General features: G+C 39.1%; 3 protein-coding genes across 4 annotated transcripts; 1 reads left to right on the forward strand and 2 right to left on the reverse strand.

Moving 5' to 3' along the window:
* Positions 1 to 2,657: 2,657 nt before the first annotated feature.
* Positions 2,658 to 6,290, reverse strand: LOC141791948 (odorant receptor 131-2-like). Its single transcript, XM_074672667.1, has 2 exons — positions 4,187 to 6,290; positions 2,658 to 3,613 (listed from the first exon to the last, which is right to left on the reverse strand). The coding sequence occupies exon 2, from the start codon at positions 3,590 to 3,592 to the stop codon at positions 2,669 to 2,671; it is 924 nt and encodes a 307-aa protein (XP_074528768.1). The 5' UTR covers positions 3,593 to 3,613; positions 4,187 to 6,290; the 3' UTR covers positions 2,658 to 2,668.
* A 530-nt stretch (positions 6,291 to 6,820) lies between these two features.
* ppme1 (protein phosphatase methylesterase 1) lies at positions 6,821 to 13,592 on the reverse strand. Of its 2 annotated transcripts, XM_074672913.1 has the most exons (14): positions 13,297 to 13,588; positions 12,222 to 12,317; positions 11,927 to 12,017; positions 11,722 to 11,779; positions 11,363 to 11,414; positions 10,690 to 10,844; positions 10,454 to 10,544; positions 10,217 to 10,282; positions 9,997 to 10,123; positions 9,783 to 9,912; positions 9,538 to 9,582; positions 9,352 to 9,416; positions 9,042 to 9,109; positions 6,834 to 7,129 (listed from the first exon to the last, which is right to left on the reverse strand). In XM_074672913.1, exons 1-14 carry the CDS (start codon positions 13,380 to 13,382, stop codon positions 7,126 to 7,128), a joined length of 1,134 nt encoding a protein of 377 aa, XP_074529014.1. In that variant the 5' UTR covers positions 13,383 to 13,588; the 3' UTR covers positions 6,834 to 7,125. The 2 variants fall into 2 exon arrangements, with proteins under 2 accessions (XP_074529013.1, XP_074529014.1); XM_074672912.1 differs by having other exon boundaries at positions 6,821 to 7,129; positions 9,783 to 10,123; positions 13,297 to 13,592.
* A 6,128-nt stretch (positions 13,593 to 19,720) lies between these two features.
* On the forward strand, positions 19,721 to 26,732 carry LOC141791757 (dicarboxylate carrier UCP2-like). The gene is made up of 13 exons (XM_074672405.1): positions 19,721 to 19,836; positions 20,025 to 20,167; positions 20,258 to 20,465; positions 20,558 to 20,755; positions 20,860 to 20,961; positions 21,066 to 21,246; positions 21,330 to 21,437; positions 25,278 to 25,404; positions 25,514 to 25,730; positions 25,814 to 26,011; positions 26,113 to 26,214; positions 26,317 to 26,497; positions 26,618 to 26,732. The coding sequence occupies exons 2-13, from the start codon at positions 20,042 to 20,044 to the stop codon at positions 26,730 to 26,732; spliced, it is 1,863 nt and encodes a 620-aa protein (XP_074528506.1). The 5' UTR covers positions 19,721 to 19,836; positions 20,025 to 20,041.
* Positions 26,733 to 26,776: the final 44 nt, after the last annotated feature.

Genomic DNA, 26,776 nt, shown 5'->3' on the forward strand with positions numbered 1-26,776 from the left:
CATTCAAATGTGAAGGTTCAAGATAACATTAACCAGGGAGTAAACAGGAAAATAACATTATCATGAAGTCCTACCCTTGATCAAACAGAATACATTGTACTGACAACCATATGCCTATAAATCTATTAAAAAAACACCACAATAAACATGTATATTAACACAACACAAAATCCCACTTCATAGATTTACATAAAAAAGACGCATGAATAACATTATGTTGGTTTGGTCTGGCTCAATGTGACATGACGATGTCAGGTTGACACTAACATGCAGCTTATCGTTCCCTTGTTTTATCCCACCTTTGAGCTGACTTCATCACCATTACACCCAATCACATCCTTCTGCTGGCTGTGGAGTTTCAGAAGTTGTGAGAAACTTCCAGAGCAACAAATACTTACTTACTTTCACCATATATATATATATATATATATATATATATATATATATATATATATATATATATATATATATATATAATGAATTCCTGATCACTAGGGTTTCTTTTATATTAGTACTTTAGTAGTATTATGTATGTCTTGTTCCAGTAGCCTACTAGTCATTAGAGTGCCCTGGTTCCCCAACACCTGAAGCAAACCTTGTTGACCAGGGCAATGTCTGAGCTGGTTTTGCTCTATCCTTAGTTGACTTACTCATCCTGAGGTATGGTGTATAACATAAAGGATCCTGCCAGAGGCCCACCGAGATTTTTGCACCTTGCTCTTCTCTGCACCAAGGTCAGTGTTGCTATTCACTGAGCTACCCGGGCTTGTGGACCTACAAGCAGAACACAGCAGCCTCCCAGAGCAAGATCCAGTTGTAATTACAACAGCAGACATTCAACAAAGAGTGTAAAGAATGAAGAACTGGACAGCACCAGGGCCTAACATGGTCCACACCTACTGGCTGAAGAAGCTAACTGCTCTTCATGAACCCTTAGCAGCACAAATGAACCAGCTGCTGATATTGGGGACCTACCCAGAGTGGCTCACCCAAGGCTGGACAGTCCTCGTCACCAAGGACCCACAAAAGGGAGCGACACCATCAAACTACCGGCCTACAATCTGCCGCAGCACCACATGGAAGCTCCTATCAGGTATCATAGCAGCGAAGATAAGTGGGAATGTGGATCAATACATGAGCAGAACACTGTAGGAAATTGGCAGTAACACCAGAGGAGCGAAGCACCAGTTCCTGGTTGACAGGGCAATCTCCCAAGATTGCAAGTCCAGGCACACCAATTTGTGAACTGCTTGGATTGACTACGAGAAGGCCTATGACTCAATGGCGCACACATGGATACTAGAGTGCCTGAAGCTGTACAAGGTCAACTGGGTACTGCAAACCTTCCTCCAGAAGTCAGTGGGACTATGGAAGACAACACTGGAAGCCAACTAAATGCCAGGGGCACAAGTGAGCATTGAGTGCTGTGAAACACCAAGGAGATGCTCTGTCCCTGCTGCTGCTCTGCATAGGCCTGAACCCCCTCAGCAAGATCATCGCCAAGAGTGGCTATGGATACCAGTTTCAAAGTGGGACAACAATCAGCCACCTCCTCTCTACATGGATGACACAAAGCTGTACGCCAAGAGTGAGCGTGGCATCGACTCCCTGATCCAGCTCACTTTGATCTACAGCAATGACATTGAAATGTCATCTGGACTAGATTGGTGCAGGCTGCGCTGAGTATGAGCTGGAAGTCCCAGGATCCAAATGGAAGCGACCACTAAGATGGTGGAGAACAAGTGTGCTAAGGTCCTGTGGGGCTTCAAGATCCAGACTGAGAGGAGAGTGATAGCCAATCAGCCTGACATAGTGGTGGTGGATAAACATCAGAGGACAGTGTTGTAGCAAAACCGAGTGGTAGCAACATGAGAAAGAAGGGACAAGAGAAACTGAAGAAATACCAAGGGCTGAAGGAAGAGCTACAGAAGGTGTGGGTTGTGAGGGCAACAGTGGTATTAGTTGTGATTAGGACACTGGGGGCTGTAACACCCAAGCTGGGTCAATGGCTCCAGAAGATACCAGGAACAACATCTAAAATCTCTGTGCACACTCCTAGGAAGAGCTAGGATCCTGCGCAGAACCCTCAGACTCCCAGGCCTCAATATATTTATACACATTATTGATATTGAAATGTGACTGGGGGATTATTTCATGGGAACAAGACCATATGTTTTATTCTTACTTTAATTTACTCTACTGAAAGGCTGTGTTAGTAGCCTATGTCTACTTAATTGACTTTATCACAGTAAAAATTAAACAAGTCAAGTACAAAATATAAGTAATAGTTTATATAATGAATTAAACATATGTTGTATAATTGATCAGTTTAAGAGTTGAACAGCTTTTTCTTTCTGAAATCCACCTTGAAATCTTAACCCCTCTTGAGATTTTTTTTTCCTTTTGGCTCAAAGTCATCCAAATCCTACTGAAAAGTTTTGAACAACACAAACTGAAGGTTTGACCCAGAATAAAACAGGGATTAAATTACGTGATCTAATCTGAAATCAACATCTTTCTTTCCCTTTTAAACAACCCATTTTCATAATTTGATCCAATCCAGTTACCAAAATCCAATCTGATTACTTTTGAACTGGCCCCACAAACTCACTTTTATTATAACGTCACAATGAAAAACACAAATAATTGCATGAAAGGGTAACTTTATTTAAACACCACACTTTGGCTTGACATAGATTTTGCAGCTGAAAGTTAAGTATTGTTTAATGACCTGTCTAAAGGTCTGGTCTCTCAGGCCATATATGAGAGGGCTCAGACACTTAGGGAAAATGATCAGACTCACAAAGAGTGCGTACTGAATATCAACAGCATGGGAAGCCTGTAAACCAGTGTGGGAATCAATCATATTAAAAAAAGGGGAGGTGAGGCACAGGCCCAGCTGAATCAGATGCAGTAGCACTGTCTTATGAGCTTTACTGCCTTTACGGACATTAGAAGATGCTGACTTCACAGTGATCATGATAGATATGTATGTAAAGATAATAACCAGGCTCACTGAAACAAAATATAAAATGAGGAAGGCCTCACTTAGAATGGCATAAATCTTTAGCCTAAAAACACGGTTTCTGTAGCAGAAGCTCTTCAAGGAGAAGCTTGTTTTCTCCAGACTGAAAAAAAGGAAAAGCTGGATAAGTGAGTCCAAAGAGCCAACAGACCACATCACAGCAATGGCTATGCCTGTCCTCCTGGCACTGGCAATTTCAGTATGCCTCAGAGGGAAACAAATAGCAACATACCTTTCTAATGACATCACAGCCAGGTTCACAGGTGACATTTTAACAGTGGTGGTTGCAAACAAAGTGACAAAAACACACACATAGCTCATCATTCTGACCCTGGTCACAGCAATGATGTACATCAAATTGGTAACAAAAAGTTGCAGGGACTCAGTGAAGAGTAAATGACCAAACAAAATGTAGCGGGAAGACTCAAGAAGGAGAGGCTTTTTCACCAGGGCAAACAACATGAAGATGTTTACGTAGAGGAAGAGAAAACATGGCAGCAGGGAGAGCACAACTCTGATAGGTCTCTGAAAAGGCATCTCCTGAGTTGGTGTTGATGAATCATTCATCACCACAGCTTCATGCAAGGTCTGTAAAATACACAGATAAACTTATCTTCAATGTATATTGGCAGAATTTTGTATTCATAGAAAAAAAATTACTAACACTTACGTATAAACCACATTTTAAGCACTTGGCCAAAAAAAGAATTAAGACAGGCAAAATAATTGACTTGTGTGACAAATAATGCGCAAGAGTGGGATGGATTTGTTTTAAGTTGTCATAAAGTACGACAGATTCAACATTAAAACAACATCAAGAGCACAATTTCTTTCTTGACATATTCAAACTTCTGGTGATGAACATTTTAACAGAATGTGGCATAAGACAAAAAACTTGAGAAAAAGATAGTCATATGTGAAGGTTAAAAATAATATTACCCAGGTAGAGTAACGCAAAGTAAACATGAAAATAACAAACTTGAAGTAACACCCCTGATCAAACAGAATACATTGTATTGACAACCATATGCAACATTCACACTTTTATGAAGGGTTAAATTAGTCATATAAATCTATTGAACAGCACCACAATAAACATGAATATCAAAACAACACAAAATCTTGGTTCACAGATTTACATGAAGAAGATACATGGCTTACATTATGTTGGTCTGGTCTAGCTTAATCTGACATGATGATGTCAGGTTGACACCAGCATGCTGCCCATTGCACCCTCATTATATCCCACCTGTGAGCTGACATCATCACCATCACACCCAATCACGTCCCTCTAATAATGGCTGTGGAGTTTCAGAAGTTGTGAGAAACTTTTAGAGCAGCAAATACTTACTTTCGCCCTATCAACTTCTGCAGAAACTCAAGTTTATGACATGTCAGCTTAAACACTGAATTCAAATGTTTCTTTATCTTCAGAAATCTTGGAGGCCAGCATATTGATAAACACATCCTGGCCTTGACCCATACTTGTTTTTTTTTTTCCAACCATAGGAATATACTGACTTCTACTGTATCACATACAGGCAGATAATTTATGCCTTTGTGCCATCATGCCTGGATTATTGTAACTCTCCTTTGTTCTCTGTCTCAGCATGACCTGTATTGATTGTTTCTAACATGTACAGAATGTTGCTGCTAACTAAAACTCCTGCCCTGGCTTCCCTACACTGACTTGTGGAAAGCTACAGGACTCAGTTTAAAGTGCTTGTTTTAACTTTCAGGGCTCTACGGGGTCATACATCTGTCATCAATTTTAAGAAGCACCTTAAAACCTACTTGTTTTAGGCAGGCATTCCTTAGACCCCAGAACCTAAATTGCTGATAACGTGCTGTTAATGTTTTGTTTTCTTGTTTTTATGCTATAATAGCTTATTTTTTAATTCTTTAGAGCGCTTTGTTAGATTTTTTTGGGGGAAAGGTGCTTTTGCTTACTTAATAATTTATTTACTTTCTTATGAGCTGCAAAATCAAACAAGATCAGCAATGAAAAAGCTTATTTTTTCTAATTCATAACTGCTGGTGAGGAATGTGTCTGTTTAGGTCACACATGGTAGAGATTTCTGAGAAGTGGTTTGTTTTAGGGATAACGTGACTCAAAGTGGGATCTTATTCTATTCATTTCTTTTTGTCAAAAATACGATTGATTTATATAGGGCATTATCAGTTAGGATATGAGGTGCTGCTTTTTTGCACAGTGAGGTGCCAAAATCACAAAACAAAACATAAAAGTTGTAAGGTTGCTCTCTTTTGAAGACAAATAATAACTTGGAAAATTTGATTACAATGCATGCTGTTATGCTAGAATGAGCCCACAGACTGTATCATTAATTAAAACTTAGATTTACAGACTTCATGTGATGGACAGAAGCTTCAAAACCAAATGGATTTGTACTAAAAAAGTTGGTTTAGTCAAACTACCGCTGCATCTGATCTGAGTCCTTCTTCATTAACCAGCAGGTCTGAAGTTTTTTATCATTTATATATGTAACATTTTTCAGTACCACAGGAAAGAGCATATTCCTGTTATGTTTATTCTGAAAACGTTGCATCAGGCTGTGGAAGTTTTAAGTCTGCAGATTTTATTTTTTAAACTGCATAAATCTCTCTTTGTATATATGTTAGTCTTTGTTATAATTTCATTAAGTATTGTGTAAATTCTGAGGTATTGAGACCTAAAAACATTTGCTTTTAAAAAAATTGTTCTCAGGGCTTCTTACAAGTCTGACTTGTTTACAGTTTAGATGCCATAATGAACTTTGTGTTTGTAATTCTTTTGAGGACACTCAGTGAAAACACATTAATAATTCAGATATTTTTGTTGCATGTTATTGCAATACATGACTTCAGGTGTTGGTCCAAAGAGAGACAATTAAATCTTGCATTTTGATCTCTGGGGTAAATGAGGCACTCAAAGAGAGTGTGTTGTGATGTGAGAAAGTTTGTTTTCCTGTATGTTTCCTTTTTCCAAATAAGCTCTCAGGTCCTCAAGTTAGAATGTTATTTTTCAGGGATGAGGCTGCCCTGACAATAAAAACATTAACACATTTATGAGCATATTTTTTTTCATATGCCTTAAATCTTTTAGACTGATGTAGTTAAGAGGCAAACTGTTGTTTGTTACACTAACGTCAGTCACAGCAAGTGGTCGATCAAACCCAAGCAGAGATACTGAGCTATACACCAAATTGTGCTAATGCATATTATTGAGACCTAAACCATCTTCGACATAAAATGACAAAAAATAATTTATAATTTAATGAGTCTTAAATGCATAGTATATTTTTCTGACTCTGACTGATCTGTTCAGAGGTTTGGTAATAAAGTTGTTAAATTCTGTATCATGAAAAAGTTTACCCTGATGAAACTAATTGTGTTGTAAGCCGTGTTTTATCTTTTATCCAAGAAAAAAGTAAAAGGTTGTTCATTAAACAGAGCAAATGTAATCCAGGCTTCTTCGCATCAGAAACTACATCCTGCTGCTTATTAACTCAAATATTTCTCAATTCCAGTGTCATTTTTGGAATAAAATTGTACTTATAGCTCTTAGGTTCAAAAGCTGTAAACCAAACACATAATAAGTTATGGTGACTCGAGATTATAGGAAGTAGAGTATAAACTCATACCAGCTATTAAATACAGATCCTCACTTTAAATAATCAACTTTACCCTTTGTACACCACAAACATACAGACATGTGGGGCATTTAGACAGCATCCATCTTTAATTGTTTGAATTTAAACAGACAAACACATTTTAATCATGATGCAAATAAACAAAAATGACATAAAAATCAAACAAGTGAAGCAGAAAACTTTAGAAACATAAAAAATATATACTGTCAGGCAAAATTACGATCAAATCCTAGCGTTTAAAAATGAAAATAAGGCAAAACTATAAGGCAAATTATCTACAAAACATAAGCAACATAATAATAATAATAATAATAATAATAATAATAATAATAATAATAATAATAATAATAATAATAATGCTATTTTATTTATTAACTTTGTGTTGAATAGTAATAGGATGTGGATGAATCTTGAATCTTTTCTTCTATGGCTGCTGGCGATAGCGGGAAATTAGCTGTGAAAAGATTCAAACAAAATTACTGATAATCTGACAGTCTGGATTCTGTGTACACAACTCCCCCATTGCTTTTATTTCTTAACTTTAACTTGACTCTTCACAAAGATAGAACTATGAATTTATGTAACTTTTGTTGGATCATTGCAATAATTCCAAAAAGACACAACCCTACTGCTTTGTGTTCTGTGTACCATTTAACGCTCCCCTTGATGTTTTTAACTGTTTATGAACCAGACTGAAATCAATACTTACACTTCTATTGCACCTGAATAAGTTACAGAGATAATTAAACTAACACTTCTTATTTCTATACACTCATTTGCTTATGTCTGAAATTGCAGCTGCAGGTAACTATAGCACAAATTGTACAATACAAGATCAGCATCAGGATATAAGCTGCTTTGTCTACACAGGTGCTGAAATTAACACCAACTCTGAACTAGAGTTGTCACGATACAAAAATTATGATTAGATACCCACTTGAAATATCTCAGTACCGATACTGAAACAATATCATGGCACAGCCTACATCAGAAAATTGACAGAATAAGCAGCTCGAAGGGAGGCCACCTCAAATGAGTGGACACTGGTTTTTCTGGCATCTGTTTGTGTGCCTGTGGGGCTAGGGGAGATTTGTAAATTGTGCTTATATTTTTAATTCTCATAGATCATATGCAGAATAAAGTCAAGGAGGGGACCTGAACTCATTTATTATTCTCTAAAATAACTAAATAGAAAACCTGAAAAGAGGCATCATTGTACAGCAATGAGGTGGTAAAATAATCCTTCCAGACTCCAACATCAATCTATTGTTTTAATGCTCGGCACACTGCCTACACTGCGCGTGCTGAGGTACTGAACAGCACACTTTTAACATGAATACTTACAAAAAATCTGTGTTATTTAAGCACTTTGATGGCATGCAACACTTTGGTGTCTCCTATACATTTCTTTCATTGCTGGCATTATAAAACTTGTCACTTATTTGAACCGTGTCAACACCACACAACTCAGTGACTCAGGGCTGTATTCTCTACAGCTCAGGCGTTTACAGTGCTGGTTATTTGTCATAACAAAGACAAGCAGTGGTGAACTAATTTGCTTTTCACAAAGAAATTAAAACTTGTTTGACTTTTGTGTTAGGGCACGTCATTAGATTCTGTCAGACTTGCTCTTTAAGCTCTTTAAGGAGGAGAGGATGCTGAACCCTGAGGTGCTTCATCATGTTCACACTGATTCCACTATTGGTCTGTGTGTGTCAGTTGCAAGCTTTACAGAGAAACTTTGATACGTCTATTGACCTCTGAAGCCGCCCCAACTGTCTGCTTTGAAAGCAAAATAATGCCCAATTTTGCTCGGACAAGCTATGGTTCACAGGAGCACTGGAACTTGAAGCCATGTCTGTAACTTAATCAGGAGGTTTACATGCAGTTTAAAAGATCACACTGTGAGCCAGTCAGCACAAGATCAGGTTACTATGATGCATGTAAACAGCTTTGTTTGACCGCAAATGGACTGAAAATAGCCCAGTCGACACATGGAAATAATACTGGCTCACTGTCTAGTTTCACAACAACACACACATACACACACTTTGGAAAGGGAGAAAGTATACACCAACTTCCGAGAGAAGTGAGGACCCAGCTCAGTGGCTGCCCACTCACAAGTTGCCTTCCTCAAAATGTCTCTGATTTAAAAGAAGAAAATGCCCTGGAGTATTGACACTTAAAACACATGGTCTTATTAACTTTTGGAAAACAGGGTATGCCAATACTTTCTCAGTATCGGTATATTATGCAACCCTACATTGACCTGGTTTCTCCTTCATTTAGTTGTTTGTCATCCTCTACTACCGTGCTACTGTGGGTAAATACTATGGGAATTAATAAGTATGTAACTCTTTGCTTACCACAGGTATCCTTCTTTAAACTCAGTGAATTTGTGCCGGACCATAAATGTTGCTAGTGCGTCTGCTACCTGTAACAAAATACACAGAAATAAGTCAAAAATAAAGTGAACCTGGATCAAATAGTCCCACCTGAACAAATATACAGACTGTTTCAAGAAAAAAACTGTAAGAAAAAGTACCTTCAAGTGTGCCTGTTTGCTTACTTTGGCTCCTTAAATACACTTTTACATTAAGCTTGTCATTGAAAAGCAGCGAAGAGTAAAATGAAATGCCACTGATCAGTTTACACCTTTAAGTCGTCGGCTCTTACTTTTTCAGGTGCGTCCTCATGAACAGCATGACCACACTGAGGGAGAACCTGCATCTGAAACTTCCCTGTGGGCAAACAGTGAGGTTCTGGATGTTTCTGCAGTATGTTTTCTTTGCCTCAAATTAGATCAGTGAGCATGGCTGAAAAATGAGGAGCATGCTGGAAATCTTGATTAGTGCTCCTTACCTTGCATTTGTCCAATAGTTAGGTCTTTGTCAAGCCTGTCCACGCCTGTACAATAGATGAGGTGAGGTGTGAAATTGTGCAGTGGATGGTAAAACAGCTTGGAATCAAACTCAAATTATTTATATCCATCCAACCCAGCAGGAAATAGCTTGTAATTGCATCATAAATTTCTATTCAGGTTGTTTGTACATGTTTGGGGTAAGAATTACTACTTGTTCACTGCGAGGGATGGAGAATGCTCTAACCTGCAAGCAGAAGAAGTTTCGGTGCAGGGCAGGTGAGGAAGAGGGCAGACAGGCCTCTGAACCAGCCCTCCCAGTACTTTTCTGTCTTTGAAAGCTCCACTCTCCAGGTGAAGATGCTCTCCTTTTTAATCTGAAGAAAACAAACACTCCTCTTTAGATACACAAACTCACAAGCACAACCATAAATACTACACAAGAAAGACAAAGATTTAACCTCTTGATCATCTTCTTTCATCCTTTTCTTGTTTGATTCTTCTTCTGCTTCTTCATCCTCTTCCTCTTCTATTATACCTTCACCTATGCTATTAGACACGCCTGGACTGCTGGTGGATTGTTCACATCTATCAAAGTCAGAGCAGAGGAGATTAGCACCCGGTTTGAAGAACACAACCCACAAGAATCTATTTTTTTGATGAGAAACACAGCTGGCATACTTTTTCACCTGACCTCCCATCGACACACGTGCTGACTCAGTGTTTCGGATCTGTCCACTTTTCACACTGGAAACAAAGGGAGAAACGCTTACATAAAGTACCCTTTAGATTAAATTCCAAACCATCAGATTGTTGACTGTTGTTCTGTAGTCTGTAATAAACAAACGTCTGTGGTGTTCATTGCCCTGGAATCATACGTTCATGATGTTGCAGAAACACCCACTCCTTCCTGTTTACCTCCACTCGATAGCGTTCTCCAGAGATTTAAACGTCTTTGGCCGACTTCTGAGGAAATTCTGCATACTGTTCAAAGCATCCATTGCTGTGCCTGAATAAAAATAAACAAAGCAGACCCAGATTCACTGAACTCATCCCAACATTAACATAATATTATACATATAAAACATCTAAGAGTCATGAATAAAACAAAGTTTCTCAATGTTGCATCTGTTCGTGACAGAATGAGCACTAACCTTCAACAACATCAATGACGCAGAGGCCCAGTAAAGATGGTATATGATTGGCAGCAGCAGTATGAACAGCAATAGCTCCACCCATGCTGTGTCCAATGATCATGATTGGAGGTGGGTTCTCACCATAGAGTGCTTCCACCACTTTTCCAATATCCCTTTTTTACAGAAAAGAAAAAAAATATCCTGTCAACATCATGTAACAAAGTTTAAATTGTCTATTTCACTTGCATGACATAGGATTTATTTAATTTCTATCTTTGGCTCAATGGCGCCCTCCCTCAGGCAGAATACATATATTCCATGGCCAACAATAATGGGAAGAAATGCTGTGTGTGGTGCCTGGATGCTTTTTGGTATGAGCCAACTGTATGACTGACCAGAAGTTACTCCCTTCCTGTTCAGATAAAAAACGGCAGCCGATACAGACAGAAAACCTTTCCGCTCATCTTTTTGAAACACAACGCAGAGACGAGAAGTTATTAAACCATCCAGTTGCTGTGAGGGGCAACTGATAGTGGTTACACCTAGTGTAGCCTGAATGGAGTAGTGCTTCTGAATGTAGGAGAAACTATAAAAACTGACAGTCCACTGAAGATGTTAGGTAAAAAGCCGAACCTCGCTTTGAGATAAATGAACACATGAGTACTAAATGCATGCATCCTGTGTAACTTACTTGGCCATCGTGTCTGCAGAGAGATCGTCTGGATTTTTCACTTTGGTGTCCCCTACAGGTAGTTAGAGAGTAAATATTATTTTTAAATTTCATCTGAGCTCATATATCTGCATAGAAAAACAGGATAAACACATTTAGTGGGTATTATCCCCTGATAGTTTGAACGCTCAAAGAAGTAAGAGAGTTTGAAAGGTTAAAACCCATATTTAAGACAAAACTAGATAGAACAAAAAGAAAAAGACAGCAAATTTCCTCTTTTCAACAAATCAATAAATCAAATAAATTTTCCATTAGAGCCTTTGAAACTATCTGTCCAATTGAAAATTTGTCATTGGAGTCATGGGATTTACTCTATTTACCATGAGCGCGTAAGTCCATAGCTACCACCCTGCAGTTGATCCGACTGCATATGACAGCCTGTAATGACACATAATGAAACCGTTCATATGCACATATACTAACACTTAAAGAGCAACCTCACACATGTTCCATACAATGCTGGTGTTTATGTTTAGATATGGCATATAGGATGTTAAAGAGTCGTAAAATAGTTAGTTTACTCACAGTAAACACTGCCCAGGAGAGTGCAGAGTGGCCCCCACCGTGGAGCAGGAGCAGCACAGGACCATGAGCGCCACTGCAGTAAATTCTGAAAATGTTTGGTGCAGTTAAGGAAATATGCCAAAGCTATGTAACAATCAACAGGACAGCAAAAACAAATTACATAGCTCCCTCTAAAATGGGCAGTAAGACATCAAGCTATTGAACACACTAACAAAAAGAAGCTTAACTAGTATAATTGAGTTGGATTGTTCTAGGTAAGTGCTGCTCTCAAGGTTCTGAATAAATGGTCAAGGATATATCTTTGCCATTTTCATTCTCCACCTCGACATCTTCCATGGTTTCAAAGTACTGACTCCAGGGCAGGGGAGAAAAATCTCTCTTCCGTCCAGGTCTGGCAACAGGAATAAGAGAAAATCAAATCAAACCAATCCCACAATGCTGCAGGACTTTCAAAATTCATTAGCAAGGCACATACATATCTGAGTAGAATTTTATGTGAAGAAGAGAAACCTGCTCAGGGTGAAACTTTCTCAAAAGTGATAAGAGTTTGAGTTTGTTGAAGGAAAAAATTAAGCTTATGGTGCTGTTGCTATAAATGCAGGGAGGGTTCCTGTTTTTAGTGGGGAAAGTGGGGATTCAGAGTAAACCAGTCACTCATAAACTGAGCATAAACCAAAATGTCACTACAGCTGGAGGACAAGTACAAGGCCACAGGATGGGGGTAAAAAAAAAAATAATGACTATATCCAATTAAAGAAAACTACATGGCTTTCTCTTTGGTGTTTTTACTACCAATCCTCTTTTTAAATTAAGCTTCAAAAATTCTTATTTTTTTTTTAAGGTTTGACTGCTGGCTTAGGAATAATAACCCCGAAATTTATAACAGTTTGCGTGATGCATTAGTTGACATCACCTATGTAACCCTGTCTTCGTGTATCACATAATGTTACATCTTGAAAAATTTGCCTTTCGAGCGATCGTTACAGGATGTAAACAAACTGATGACAACAGATTTTTGAAGACTGCACAGCATCATTTATAACAGATCGCTAACGGCGTTTCACGAAGGCAGTATACATGAAGAACAATTCCAGTTCTACCAATACAATACACATCAAATATGAAGCAAAACGAGGTTTGATATAAACACCGTCATACGAATAAAGACGAAGACGTTATTTTATGAACTCAGGTGAACATAGCTAGCATAGCAAGCTAACACGGTGTGCAGGTGAGCTGTCCAGCTCTTTGATATGCTGTTATAACGTTTCCAGGCCACAGTATTGGAGAGCTAATATTGTCACTGCAGTTGTCGTCAAGTGTAGCTTTATACTGCTGAAGGCATGCTATTAAGACGCTAGCTTCCTCACCCCATTTTCATCTTGGAGCCGGACTGGAAGCCTCCAGCCATAGGAGGTCTGGAGGCTAAAAGGTTTAAATGCAGCTGTTTCTCCATGTTGTTAAAAGTTGGCTTGGTGTCTATCGGGGTCTGTCTTCTCTTCGCCCTCTATTTCACAGCATTAGATTTTCTCGAAACCTGCAGAGCCGCTAGCCTGGCATTGGATCAGTCTTAGCCAGCGTTAGCTCTCTACGGCGACCTAGCTGCTTCTTCTTCTGCTGCTGTCGTGATTGTTTTGTTCTCTTCTTCGTTGATTTTATTTGGAGCACGAATTATAGATGCCGAGCTATTACCGCCGTCTACTGCATGGTTTACAGCATGTTGAATGACTTCTACTGAATACAGTTCTTTGAACGCGTTTAGTGATGTAATGTAGTCACGATTTCTTAAAAAAGGAGCATAAAAAGTGATAGTTCTGGAAAAAAAATCAACAATTAAACTTTTATTTTTATTATTATGTTGAACTGCTGGGCCCAGCAACAGGTATGTACCATGGCGCAGAGTGCATCATGAGCTACTGCTGCCATCCTGTGCCCATGTTTCTACCTGCTTCACAATAATGCCCATGATAATGTCCTGTTATCTTATGAAAATAGTTGAAAAACAGTCATTGTAGCCCTGGAGAAACTTTGATATGTTTGGGGAAACCATGGCATTTTAATATGAAAGACATATGTCAGTTTGCTATGCTAACCACTAGTATTTTACACTGGACAGGGTTCAGCTTTGAAGTTGTGGTTTTTAAAAGTCGTGGGTGTTTCTCAGGCTGGGAGAAACTAATGACAAACCACTGATTGTAAATTATTGTGGACACCATGCCACTATCTCTTTCCATTATGAAAAGTGGGGCCCAAATACCACCTCGGTGGGCACTTACATAATGTGCCAAAGCAGCCAGACATGTGATCTAGCTGGTGAGGCCACTGTTCAGATGTCACCCTTTACACTCACCAAAATATGCATCAACATATAGATTTAAAAAATTGCTCAGGTTGGTGCAGTCAGCAGAAAAACAGATTCTTGTGTTGATTTGAGCAAACATGGTAATGTAAAGTTCAAAGGCTCCAGTGTTTGTTCTGTTTACTGTCACCTGTTTGCCTGAACTTTGCCAATTTTGAAAAGTTGTTGCAAGAGCCCGAACCCTTTGGTCATTCTGCTTTTTAAAATAAGATAACAAACTAAAACTTACCTCTTATTCTAGTGTGGCCCATGTTCCATTTTGTTAGCCCAGTAGCATAATTGCCTAAGTCTTATACTACACACCTGTAAATTTTTATTTTGTGAGCCTAATAGCAAAAATGCCTAATTCAAGATTTTTTTAAGTTAACAATGATAATATAGATAATGAAAACACAACATTGTCAGTAGTATAAAAAAACATATCAAAAGTCTTTTCTTTTCTTTTCTTTTCTGAAAACTTTAAAACATGACAGAGGACTTTGCAATTAGGCTAATAATGTTTTCAAAACCTATACCACAGTCAGTCAGTAGGGGGAGCTCCCAAAAAATACATTATAAAGTATGAAGATGCTGATCCTTTGATCCTGTTAATGGGGGGGTTATTATTATTATATACACAAATATTTTAAGAACCTGTCATATATTCCTTACACAAAAAAGAATCCTCACATGGCAAACAGGTAGGCAACAAAAAAGGGAAATAAATAAATCAACTGGAAAGCAGCCTTTGAGGCAATGTATCACTGTGAAGGTGCATCATGGGCAGGGTTGTCTTGAGACCAAGACTCAAATGGAGTAAAGAGAAGAAGAACCGTGACCTGGCCTCTGTTGCATTGAACCGTATCGCAAAACATCTTTGGTAACGTGTCAATATGTAGAGAAAATAGGTAGCTATTTAAAGTCAAACAGAGAAGTATTTATTTTTCTTCAATGACCTTTAAGGAATTCTTTAAGGGCAGTCACACTAATGCTTAAATATCAGGATAAAAAACTATATTCCTTTGTGGTTTATAACACCCAAATGGCAAATTCAGTACAATGCGTGTCACTGTTATTCATTGGCAGACATCTGAGACCCTCGTAATTGTAGTTACATAAAGATTTATATGAGGACAGCTGACTGCCTGCAGTTGCAGACTTGTTAATTTGATTGTGAAAAGCACGGAAGAAGATAGGAAGAGGCGATGGTGAATGAACATAGTTGGTTTTAATACAGCTTAGCATCCATTAATGGAGGAAAGATGTCTCTACTTATTATTAGGAGGTGATAATCATCTGATGCAAACCACTGTTACACAATATAAGGAGCAGCTGAGCTAATACACTGTCAGTCAATCAAAGTGGCTTTTATCATTGTATTATAAAGTGAACAATGATTCACAATGTTTAACAAGTAGGTACTTATGAAAAAGAGTGCTAAAATTGAGGCCTGAGTGTAAGGAATGGGTCTCAGGAACCATTACCTCATCTTTCAAACAGACTCATCACCATGTTGGACGATATCGCACAGTACGGACAGCATGCAGACTCTTAAGTTTGAGGTGGCAGCCATGTAGACGTAGGAACAATTAAGTAACAACTGACATTCTCAGTGAAACACTATTAGTGAAAATGATCCCTTCTTCATCTCTGACATATCAGACATTTCAGAACACTTAGGAGCTGACTTTGATTGAAGAGACCGAGGGTCACTGGTGCTCCACTAACCTTTCAGTGACGCAGCTCTTGGCTTTATTTTTAGTGCAATGTTCGGTATTTATAGTGTAATGAAGATAAGCTCTTTTCACTGCACTGGCTCGAGCTTCGGGGTATTCAGAGTGCAGAACAGCGGTGGGGCGACAGCTCAGATTCATCTTCAGGGGGCCGCCTGAGAGGTCACTGCTGGCTGGTTGGATCCAGACTAGTGACTTGTTTACTGGTTGGCGGTGTGTATAAAGGTTATTCACTCTGTGTCCTCACAGTGAGGCCTGTTTTTAGCTCCAGGCCAAGAAAACAGGTGGTAGCAGCAACTAAAATCTTTTTTAAATTTGTTTTTCCAAACAGCTCCTTGCTTTGTTTGAGCTTAAAAAGATACATTATTTTCTTTTCATGTTTGATTGCTCCATGTAAACACAAATGAGATGCTTCCATAATGGAAATTTACTTTAAATTCATTTTGTGAGCAACCTTATACTTTGAACACACTGTACCACCCACTGTATATCACCAGGGGCTGTGCAGAAGGGTGGCCTGTGCGAAAAATGTATGTATCTCTGCACAGACACATATAGGAAACTCTAGTACCAAAACATTGCCACTTAAACTGGTGTCTGTTTGACGTCAAAGCCATGTGCTGGAGTTTTCTGGCATTCTTTTTGAGACTTTATCTTTTGATTTTGGGCAAAGTCCATGTAGAATCTGTGTTGAAGATATAAATGTTGCTTGTATTTTGTGTCCCTTTTTAAAGTTTAAAAAAATACCACAGAGATAAATCACCTATAATGTCGTGATGGTGGCATACATGGTAAAAGTGTAAGTGAAGGCTGTTAAAATACATGGATCAAGTATTAGTGACACAATGTATTGTACTTTTGACTTTTGAAGCCCATTGATGAAGAAATGCAGGCTCAATTTAAGTTTCATGCAACGCAACAAGATATAAAGAAAAAAATGTTAAAGAAAAAAAAATGGTAAAGGCCTTTAGCCTCCCTGCTCACAGCTACGGCATGCCCACCTGCCACCCCATAAGCCATGCCCCAATCCAAAAGTCAAACATAGATATCTTTAAACTAATAAGTAACAAAAACTCACCTCTTTTCCAATGTATGCAGAGTGACTCTAGCTACTCAACATTATGTTTTAAAGCTGGCTGTAAACATGCATAATGCATATGCATATGTTTGTGTGGACAGGCTTTTAAAATGGGTGTGTATGTGGCTTCTGGGGTGTTTGGGACCAGCCTCAGGTGGACCTGCAGTATTTAGATATTTTGCAAATGCTTCAAATTTCAAAACAGTTTTTTTTGTTGTTATATGGTGAATGAAACACAAATTCTTATACATTACGTTGATTCTTGTAATTGATTGTAGGGATGCTGATATACTACAACATCACCACACCTACTAATGTGGATACTACTGCTATGTGTCCTACCAAAACAACTAATACCATTTGTACTACTTCTACTACTACTCCTACTACTTTTATTTCTACCAATACTTGTTCTCATTCTTTATTAATAACACTACCAATATTTATCCTATTTATCTTACAAGTTAAAAAATCCGCCAATATAACAAGAAAAATTTGCTTAAGATTTTGCTCGAAACTAGAATAATGTCTTAATATAAGTAAATTGTCTTGTTCCACTGGCAGGTTTTTTTTTTACTTGTACAAGCAATTCAGACCTCATTTTTGTCTTTGAACAATCTGAAACGACATTTTTTTTGGAATGGTCATGGGAATGTGGCTCATATTAAGTCTAGAAAGATATTTTCTACTGAAAATGAGACAGAAACACTCGATAAGATTTCATTTTTCACAGCGTACCACTTCTAAAACAGCACCTTATTCTCTTATTGCTACAAAAAATACATATAGATGCTAAAAACCTGCTGTTTCCTTTACCACAGACACTCAACAAACAGGTACACCATGTACCAATAAACCAGATCATGTTAGCACTGTCAAAAACACAACCATCAGCCCACTGGGAGGCCATAACAAATATTACTGTTGCATAAGTGCTCTCTGATAATTAAATATTTTTAGAAGTACAAATGTGTCAGTGGAGGACTTTGTGGGCGGAGCTGGGACATTTCTTCAGCTTTGTTTGTTGCGACACCTTTTATGCATTTTGGATTTTTGTCAAACATGTATCGAAGCAGTTTTAACTGTTTTGAAGTCTAACCTTAATAAGGGACAAAAATCAACAGTGACTGGTAAAACAGCAGCAATAAACACGTTACATACAATGTGCAGGGTTGGCACTAAAATAAAGAGAATGATCAGCATCTGACACATGTACCAGTTGGTGAAATGGTAGATATGTGTAGGAGACACTTCTGCACAGTCAACCGCATGACCTGACGTAAGGCAGCCCAGGGCCTGACCTGGAGCTTGAGTGGAAAATCTCATGTATGTTGGCACGCATGCACCAGTGAAGTGTCTGCCCTTTCTAACACTTCCCATTCCACACCCAGACCTGTCTTTGTAGGGTGCTGCTAGTTTGCATGCTGCTAATGGCTAACAGATGCTCCGAGCATCCACCCACCCTCGTCTATTGTATGGATTGGCTGAGCAGCATGGCGGATCCTTCGCCTGGAACATGTTGTAACTTTATGACTCTCAGGGAGGAGGGAGGAGGGAATTCCTCAAACTCCTGAACTAGTTGTGCATTTTGTGGTGGAGAGCAAACATTGTGGAGGAGATGTTGAGTAAATGACTTCAACTGCAGAGCTCTTACCGGCTTGCTGAATGCCCAGTGAAAACATGCTGGGAATCTAGACAGGCCTCTTTGTCTGATTGGCCAGTTAGATGGACCAATAGAGACGTGAGAAATGTTCCTTGATGTCAGGGTAGTCATACGAGCTGAACCTTATGTAAACTGGATATCACTCTGAATAGTTCCACATGATTAAGTAATTCTTGTTTCCCTTTTTTGGTGTTGTTTTTTTCTTGATGCTGTGTCAGGTGAAGTTGTGTCTGATTTTTTGTTTTGTTTTTTTACACTTATTGTAGATTTTTTGGGGAATGTGTTATCTCTCAACAAATAAACACACAGTTAATGTATTAAAGAGTGTTATAACATTGTAAACGTATAGTTAACTGTGGAAAAATAAAACTACAAACAAAAAAAACCTAACAAAACATAAAATTGCTCTCAATGTTGTCATGTGCGCACTGAGTCCAAAGACGGCTGCCATCATGACTGAGGAGCAGATCAACAAGAGCTCAAGTATCCGGCTGGGTCTCTCACTCTGGTAAACACGAGGTGCACATGACAGGTGTGCACATGAGCAAAAGGTGCCTATAAATTTAGAGGCCTCTTCAACAGTGACTAGAAGGCAAAAAGCATTAGGAGGGGACACTAAAGGGAAGCACTCGGACAAAGACCAAATCTGAAGCGTTAATGGACAGTAAAGGGACTAATTTTCCTCAAGGATTATAACTTTTTGCTGGATTATAACTTTCTAGGAAAACTTTCAGGTAAGTTTTCCAATGAAGACAGCAGTGAACTTTATTCTTAAGGAAATATTCTGGTGGAGCCTGACTCAACCTCTGTCACTTTTATTACTTATCATCTAAAAACACACAAGTACTTTGATGTTAACTTTTTACTTTATCACACCAATTTTTATTTTGATCATTTCTAAATCTGTAATTGTGACTTTGTCTGTCTGAGATGGTGAGTAAGAGAAAATCTGTTGTTGTTTCAGTGAGGGGTGGTATGCTTACTGGTTCACTTCACACAGAGTTTATGGCCAAGGGCATCTCCACCACTGAACCACCCAAAAAGACAAGTGTACTTCTGGAGGAAACCTGAAGATTTTTTTCTCTTCTTGCGGACAAGGTATGCACAGGTTTGAGTGAGGACACCGCTCATATCTGTTGCCTAAGTGAAAAAATAAAAAAAACAACATTGTAAATTGTGCGTTAGCTGTGATGACCTGACTTCGTCTCAGTGTATTTGCTGTGCTAGAGATACACACGGACGCCTTGAGTAAATAGCACTGAGTTCAGATATTTCCATTCACGCAGAGATCACAGACCTAGAAATGGTTGGCATGAAGCCCAAAGATGTGGTACCCTCCGGGGCAGTCAAGTTCTTTGGGGCGGGGACCGCAGCCTGCATAGCTGACCTCGTCACCTTTCCCCTGGACACCGCCAAAGTCAGACTGCAGGTTAGATAACACCACACATTAGCAATCTACTATTTCAAACCTGGTCTTAACTTGGTGTGAATAGTTCCTGAATGTCATCTTCTTGTACAGATTCAGGGTGAGTCCCATGCAGTCGAGGGGGCTGGTGCCACAAAGTATCGAGGAGTGTATGGCACCATCACCACCATGGTGCGCACAGAAGGCCCCAAGAGTCTCTACAATGGCCTGGTTGCAGGACTCCAGAGGCAGATGAGCTTTGCCTCAGTACGAATAGGCCTTTACGACTCCATGAAGCAGTTCTACACTCGAGGCACTGAGAGTGAGTTACATAACCTGAGAGTTACCATGCTACAAAATAAGGCTGTTACCTTCCCCTTGTTTCAGTGGGACTAATGGATGCATGCTTCACAGGTGCTGGCATTGTGACCCGGCTCCTGGCGGGCTGCACCACAGGAGCCATGGCAGTGGCTTTCGCACAACCTACTGATGTGGTGAAGGTGAGGTTCCAAGCTCAGGCACGACTGGCAGACGGTGGGAGGAGATACAACAGCACCTTGGATGCCTATAAGACAATCGCTCGAGATGAGGGAGTTCGAGGCCTCTGGAGAGGTACTTGGAGTTTTAACTTAAAGTTAAAACTTTGAGGTTAGTCTGTTCTGTATCACAGAAAGTCTCCTCAGTGGTTTTGAACACCATATGCTTATTTCTTCCAGGCTGTATGCCCAACATCACCCGAAACGCCATAGTGAACTGTGCAGAGCTGGTGACCTACGACATAATCAAAGAGCTCATCCTGAAGTATGACCTCATGACAGGTAAGGTGGTACACCACATGTTGTGAAGAACCCTGTTGATGAAAATCAAACTTCTAACTTCTTCAAATACACAATAACCTTATTAAGTTGTTGTTCCCCCACAGACGACCTGCCTTGTCACTTCACGGCAGCCTTCAGCGCAGGCTTCTGCACAACAGTCGTTGCCTCTCCTGTGGATGTGGTTAAGACACGGTTCATGAACTCTGGAGCTGGTCAGTACAGCAGCGCTATGAGCTGTGCTCTCACCATGCTAAGAAATGAAGGACCCAGGGCCTTCTATAAAGGGTGAATAAACATTCACATCACAAGTGAACTAAACAATGATAAAAATATCTTTTCTGAAAATATCTTTCTTTGGTCTTTTTCAGGTTCATGCCATCTTTCTTGCGCCTCGGCTCCTGGAACATTGTGATGTTTGTGAGCTATGAACAAATTAAAAGAGGGGTGACCAGAGCACAACAGTGTTGGGAAGCGCCGTTTTGAGCTTGTTGCCCCTTGGACTTTTTGAGTATCCTCAGACAAAACCCTCAGGCATAGCGATCTTAATGTGGTCAGTAGTGGCTCAGAACTGGTGAAAGTGATCTGCAGGATGGAGCATAAAGTTGCAGTTTGTCCTTGTCCTGAATGAACACAGACTGATGGTACTGTTTTGATACCATGAGAGTTTCAAGGACTCAACGACAAAGAGACGTTTTATTTGTCAAAATGGAGAGCACCTCCTTTATAAAAGTGCTGATTCAGGTAGAAAATCACATAGTTATTCCAAAAAGTTTGTTTTTAACTTGTATTGATTGATACTAAGATCTTTAGAGGTAGCTTTATGTTTACAAAACTGAACTGTGAGATGTTGAGAATGACATGTTAGGGAAAAGCAATAGTCAGATTATCATGACAACAATGACCTCTCTTTCTATGTTGCTTCTGTTGCACATTGTGTCGTGGGAAAGCTTTGGCTGTGTTTACTGTTGTTTGTGCATGTGATCAGAGAATTTATCCATAAATTAATGTGCTTCTCCCTGTAAATAGCATGGTTTATTGCTGGTCAATAAGTCATCAAGTGCAAAATAATAAAAAATCATGTCAGAATGAGTTATCACGGTGCGGATGTTTCCTGTATGACCTGTTGTAATACTGACTTAAACTTGGTTATTTATCTGTTCCAGATCAGAAGTACAGTTTGAATATTGTGCCTTTCTGGTCTCAGTGAGGTTACTCTGGGACTTAAAACTCCAAGTGTATCCATTTCAACACTGTTAACTAATGTAACAGGTCAGGTAAGATAAAAGGTTTTAGCCAGCGTTATTTAAACTGGTGCTTCAGAATCAAATGTAGTTGCAAAGCAGCTGTCAGCAGTCTCTCCATGTACTGATTTTAAGAGAAACACACAGATAAACCTACAAAAAACGCAGTGACTGTTCCTTGGTACAAAACATCAGCAGCACTGTGTTTATCTTTGGCACACTGCGTACAGCCACATATGTATGACTGGACCGCAGTTTTGCTCTTTTTCCCTTCAACAGCCCTGCCTCTGCTTGAGCAGTTGCTCAAAAAAGTGAAGTTAAAGCCACCTTTAGATAATCAGTTGTTAAGTCTGGAAATAAAAAAGCAGATATAAAAAAAAATATGCCAAAAGAAAAAAAAAAAAAGAGGAGAAACACACACACACACACACACACACACACACACACACAAAGAGAAATACAAAAGTTGCCTTGAATCATTTATATATATATATATATATATATATATATATATATATATATATATATATATATATATATATATATATATATATATATATATATATATTTGGCTGACAAAAACTGTTCATATCCACATAACCAACAGAATAAACCAGAATAAACAATAACAGTAACACTTAACTTTAGAGGTCCACTGATTTAATTACACTTTGGTAATGATTGGACACAGATTTCTTTCTTACTTTTTCAAATTAGCACATAACTTCTTCCAAATATCAATCAAAATTTATTGTAGCAAGTCACAATTGGTTGGTTGCTGTTTTTTTTTCCAGTTTCTTTGAAATTTACTCCAAATTGCAAGGTTAGAAGGTAACAATTAGCAAATGATTTATTTTTAAATTAAATCACAACCCGACACAATTTTTTTTTAGAAGTATTCCAAAATTCCTGCCATTTCCAGAGAAGCAGGCAATAAATAGCTGCTTAGTTCCTGAATACAGAAGTTAGGTTTATTGTTTCCTCTTATTACCTTTGAAATGTTAAGTGAATAATTCAATTTCCCAACAAGAAGTTGATAGTTAGCTATTTGTTATTTAATTTCACCAAGTTCTTTAGTACCCGGTTTGTTGATATGCATAATTGAGATCACATGCAAAATGATATGCCTCTATGATCAGGCCTATAATGTTTTACATGCTACAACTGAAGGCTTCAGATGTGATATTCACCAAGAGTGGGGTTGTAAACTGGCCTTACCTGATTGTGATAGACACTGTGAGTACAGGTGCTCTGCAAAACAGAATCTGGTCAGAAGTTATGTGCTAATTTTCACCACATTCTCATAAAATTTTGGGGATAATTACAGAGAAATAAGTCTGGAAGTTACTGACATGACTAAAGTGAAGTGGCAACCTCAGAACAAGAACTGGCCAACACAGAATCTGCTCATGTGAACATTTCAGTAGGTGCAGCTCTGAAAGCAACACTTTGCAGACACTTAACAACTGAGCGATGAAAGGGAAAAACAACAAAGTCCCGCTCTGGCATAGGACCTCTGACAAAATGCATGTGTGTTTTTTTTTAACAGCCTTGATGAGTCTGGCAAATGTCCAGAATGTATTTTCACACTTGACTGTACAAGCACAGGCCACCATACAGCTACATATATAGGACAACATGTACCCAGGAGTCCATTCATAACTCTGATGTCCACGTTCCACAACACGGACAACATTTAATCAATTATACATTCCCACTGATTTACACAACTCCTTTAAGAATAAACATTTTAACATGCACACACTCTTCTGTTCTGATATTTTAGTAAATACATTTATAAAAGTCTATTTTTTTCTGAAAACTCACGTGCTGTCACCAGCTATTACTGAGGAGGCTGAACTAATACAACAAGCTGTGGTGAGACATTAAGGGGTCTGAACATGCGGATCTAATTTGGTGGGTAATGTACGGTGTGTTCTGTGTTTTCAGCATGACTCAGCATTTGCTGCTTTAATGTATGCTTCCTGTACTGTGAGGCTACAAACAGTCCTTAACAGATGAAATAACTTGATATCATTCAGCAAACTTCAGGATAAAGAGCTGCAATAAGACAAAATTATTTGTAGTCATTTTGTTGTACCCCTCAGATAAACATTTATTTATTTATTTTTTTTGTTTGTTTGTGAAGTTTTTGATGACATCTTAGAGCTTGATTGTAATGCAGGGAGAACAGTGAGGAAAAACATGTTCAAATCTGAATACTAATCACGCTAATACAAACACCACACTTTGTCACACAGACAGGCCGTTTGTCACACAGACAGGTTTATCGCTTTCCCGTTGGACCAGTAAGCATCTCACATAGATGCACTGGGGGTGGGGCCCCAGCAGGACAACAAGGCATGATATAACAACGGCTGTATTTTAAGAGGAGGCTCTCTTTCCCGCACTGCTGCATGCTTTCCATTCACAGATTCATTCGGACACCGTTACCCAGGACAGGCTTCTCACCCGGGCATTTTGACTTCCTGAGATCAAATCACGGTACAAACAAAACCTTCCAAAAGACTTACTCTTGATATATTTGTGCATGTGTAAAGTACACTGTTTTTGTTTCTGATTGTATTTGGTCTTTTCTAGGATTTAGAGTATGATTTTAAGGCTCAAAGCTTCTGAAAAACCTTCTATGGAAAAACAAGGACACCAACTCATAGCTGGGACAAGTTTCAGCCAAAGGGACACCTTTAGAGAATCCTGATTGTGGATGTTTTTGTCCTTAACTGCTGAAAAAGGGTAAGAAATAATAATTATAATTAAAAACTAACTTAAAATTGACTTAGTGGGTGTGTTTTAAAGAAGATGAAATTGTTGCTTAAGATAATGAATTTGTGAGGCTTTTCCTTTTAATTGTTTAGCTTGTCTTTATCTCCCTGCACAGAATGTGCTTTACAGATGAGCTTCATTTAGCATCTTTTACATTTGGACTTTGCTTGCTTTGTGGATTTATTAAATGAATCTTTGTGATCCTTTTCAGATTTTGTGGGACCTTCTCACCCTGAGTCTACTTTAGAAAGATATTCTTAAGTCCTTACATTGATCAAAATTACATTGAAAAATGGTTGGATTTGGACCTGCTGACGTGCCTCCATCAGCAGCTGTGAAATTTGTGGGAGCAGGAACAGCAGCTTGCATCGCTGACCTGCTCACCTTTCCTCTTGACACAGCTAAAGTGAGACTGCAGGTAAACAAGCTGTTTGTGAATATCAAAAAATTCCTGAGAAACACATTTTAGCACATTTCTCAAGCTGTCTTACACGGCCTAACCTGTCCTGACTTTCCATCTTGCAAAGATCCAAGGAGAATCTAAAGCTGCAGCAGTTAAAGGGAAGCAGTCTGTGGTGAGGTATCGAGGAGTGTTTGGCACCATCACCACCATGGTGCGCACTGAGGGGCCCAGGAGCCTTTACAGTGGACTGGTTGCAGGACTGCAGAGACAGATGAGCTTTGCTTCTGTCAGGATTGGTCTCTATGACTCTGTAAAACAGTTCTACACCAAAGGCTCCGACCGTGAGTTCATGTGATTGTCAGTTGTGTGTTCTTAATGTTGGTGTACCATATCATCCCAACATTCCTCTTTTTTTCTGGTTTAGACGTTGGTATTGGCTGTCGGCTGCTTGCAGGATGTACCACAGGAGCAATGGCAGTTGCTTTGGCCCAGCCCACAGATGTGGTGAAAGTTCGCTTCCAGGCTCAGGCCAGGTCTCCTGGGAATGCCAGGCGCTACTGTAGCACTATCGATGCTTACAAGACCATTGCAAAGCAAGAAGGAGTTCATGGACTGTGGAAAGGTAACTTAAACTTTCAGGGTTTACAACAGCATCAAAGCAGTACCAGTAATTTCTTCGGCTTATTCATGCTCCTTCTCTTCTTCCTTCCCTGTGTTCTGCAGGAACAGCACCAAACATTGCAAGAAATGCAATTGTTAACTGTACTGAGCTAGTGACATATGATTTCATCAAGGACACACTGTTGAAGTCCACTCTCCTGACAGGTAAAGCAGCAGCTTCAGCACAGTAAGAGGCATGGTTATGACTTTTTGGCCTTAAGTTTAATATCTTTGTAGCAACAGTAACTCACAGCCTTTCCTCTACAGATAACCTGCCCTGCCACTTTATATCAGCCTTTGGTGCAGGCTTATGCACAACAGTGATTGCCTCTCCTGTTGACGTAGTCAAGACAAGATACATGAACTCTGCTCTCAGCCAGTACAACAGTGTCCTTAACTGTGCTGCGGCCATGCTGACTAAAGAGGGACCACTTGCCTTTTATAAGGGGTAAGTACCACAAACAATAGACAATTGTGAAAATATAATTGAAGGCACTAATCAAATTTCAACTTAATATAAAAACAAGAATTGATATGAACTGATTCCAATCTCTTTTCCATTTTTCAGTTTTATGCCATCATTCCTGCGCCTGGGCTCCTGGAATGTGGTGATGTTTGTGACGTACGAGCAGCTGAAACGAGCCATGATGGCAGCGAATCACAGCTGCACAGCCACACTGTAACATTATAATCTGCTGCAAGTCTTGTGCTATAGCACAGGGGTGGT

This window comes from Halichoeres trimaculatus, unplaced genomic scaffold (assembly GCF_033239565.1).
Source record: "Halichoeres trimaculatus isolate MK-OKI-2021-1 unplaced genomic scaffold, fHalTri1.1 fHalTri1_scaffold_6, whole genome shotgun sequence".
NCBI classification, from domain to species: domain Eukaryota; kingdom Metazoa; phylum Chordata; class Actinopteri; order Labriformes; family Labridae; genus Halichoeres; species Halichoeres trimaculatus.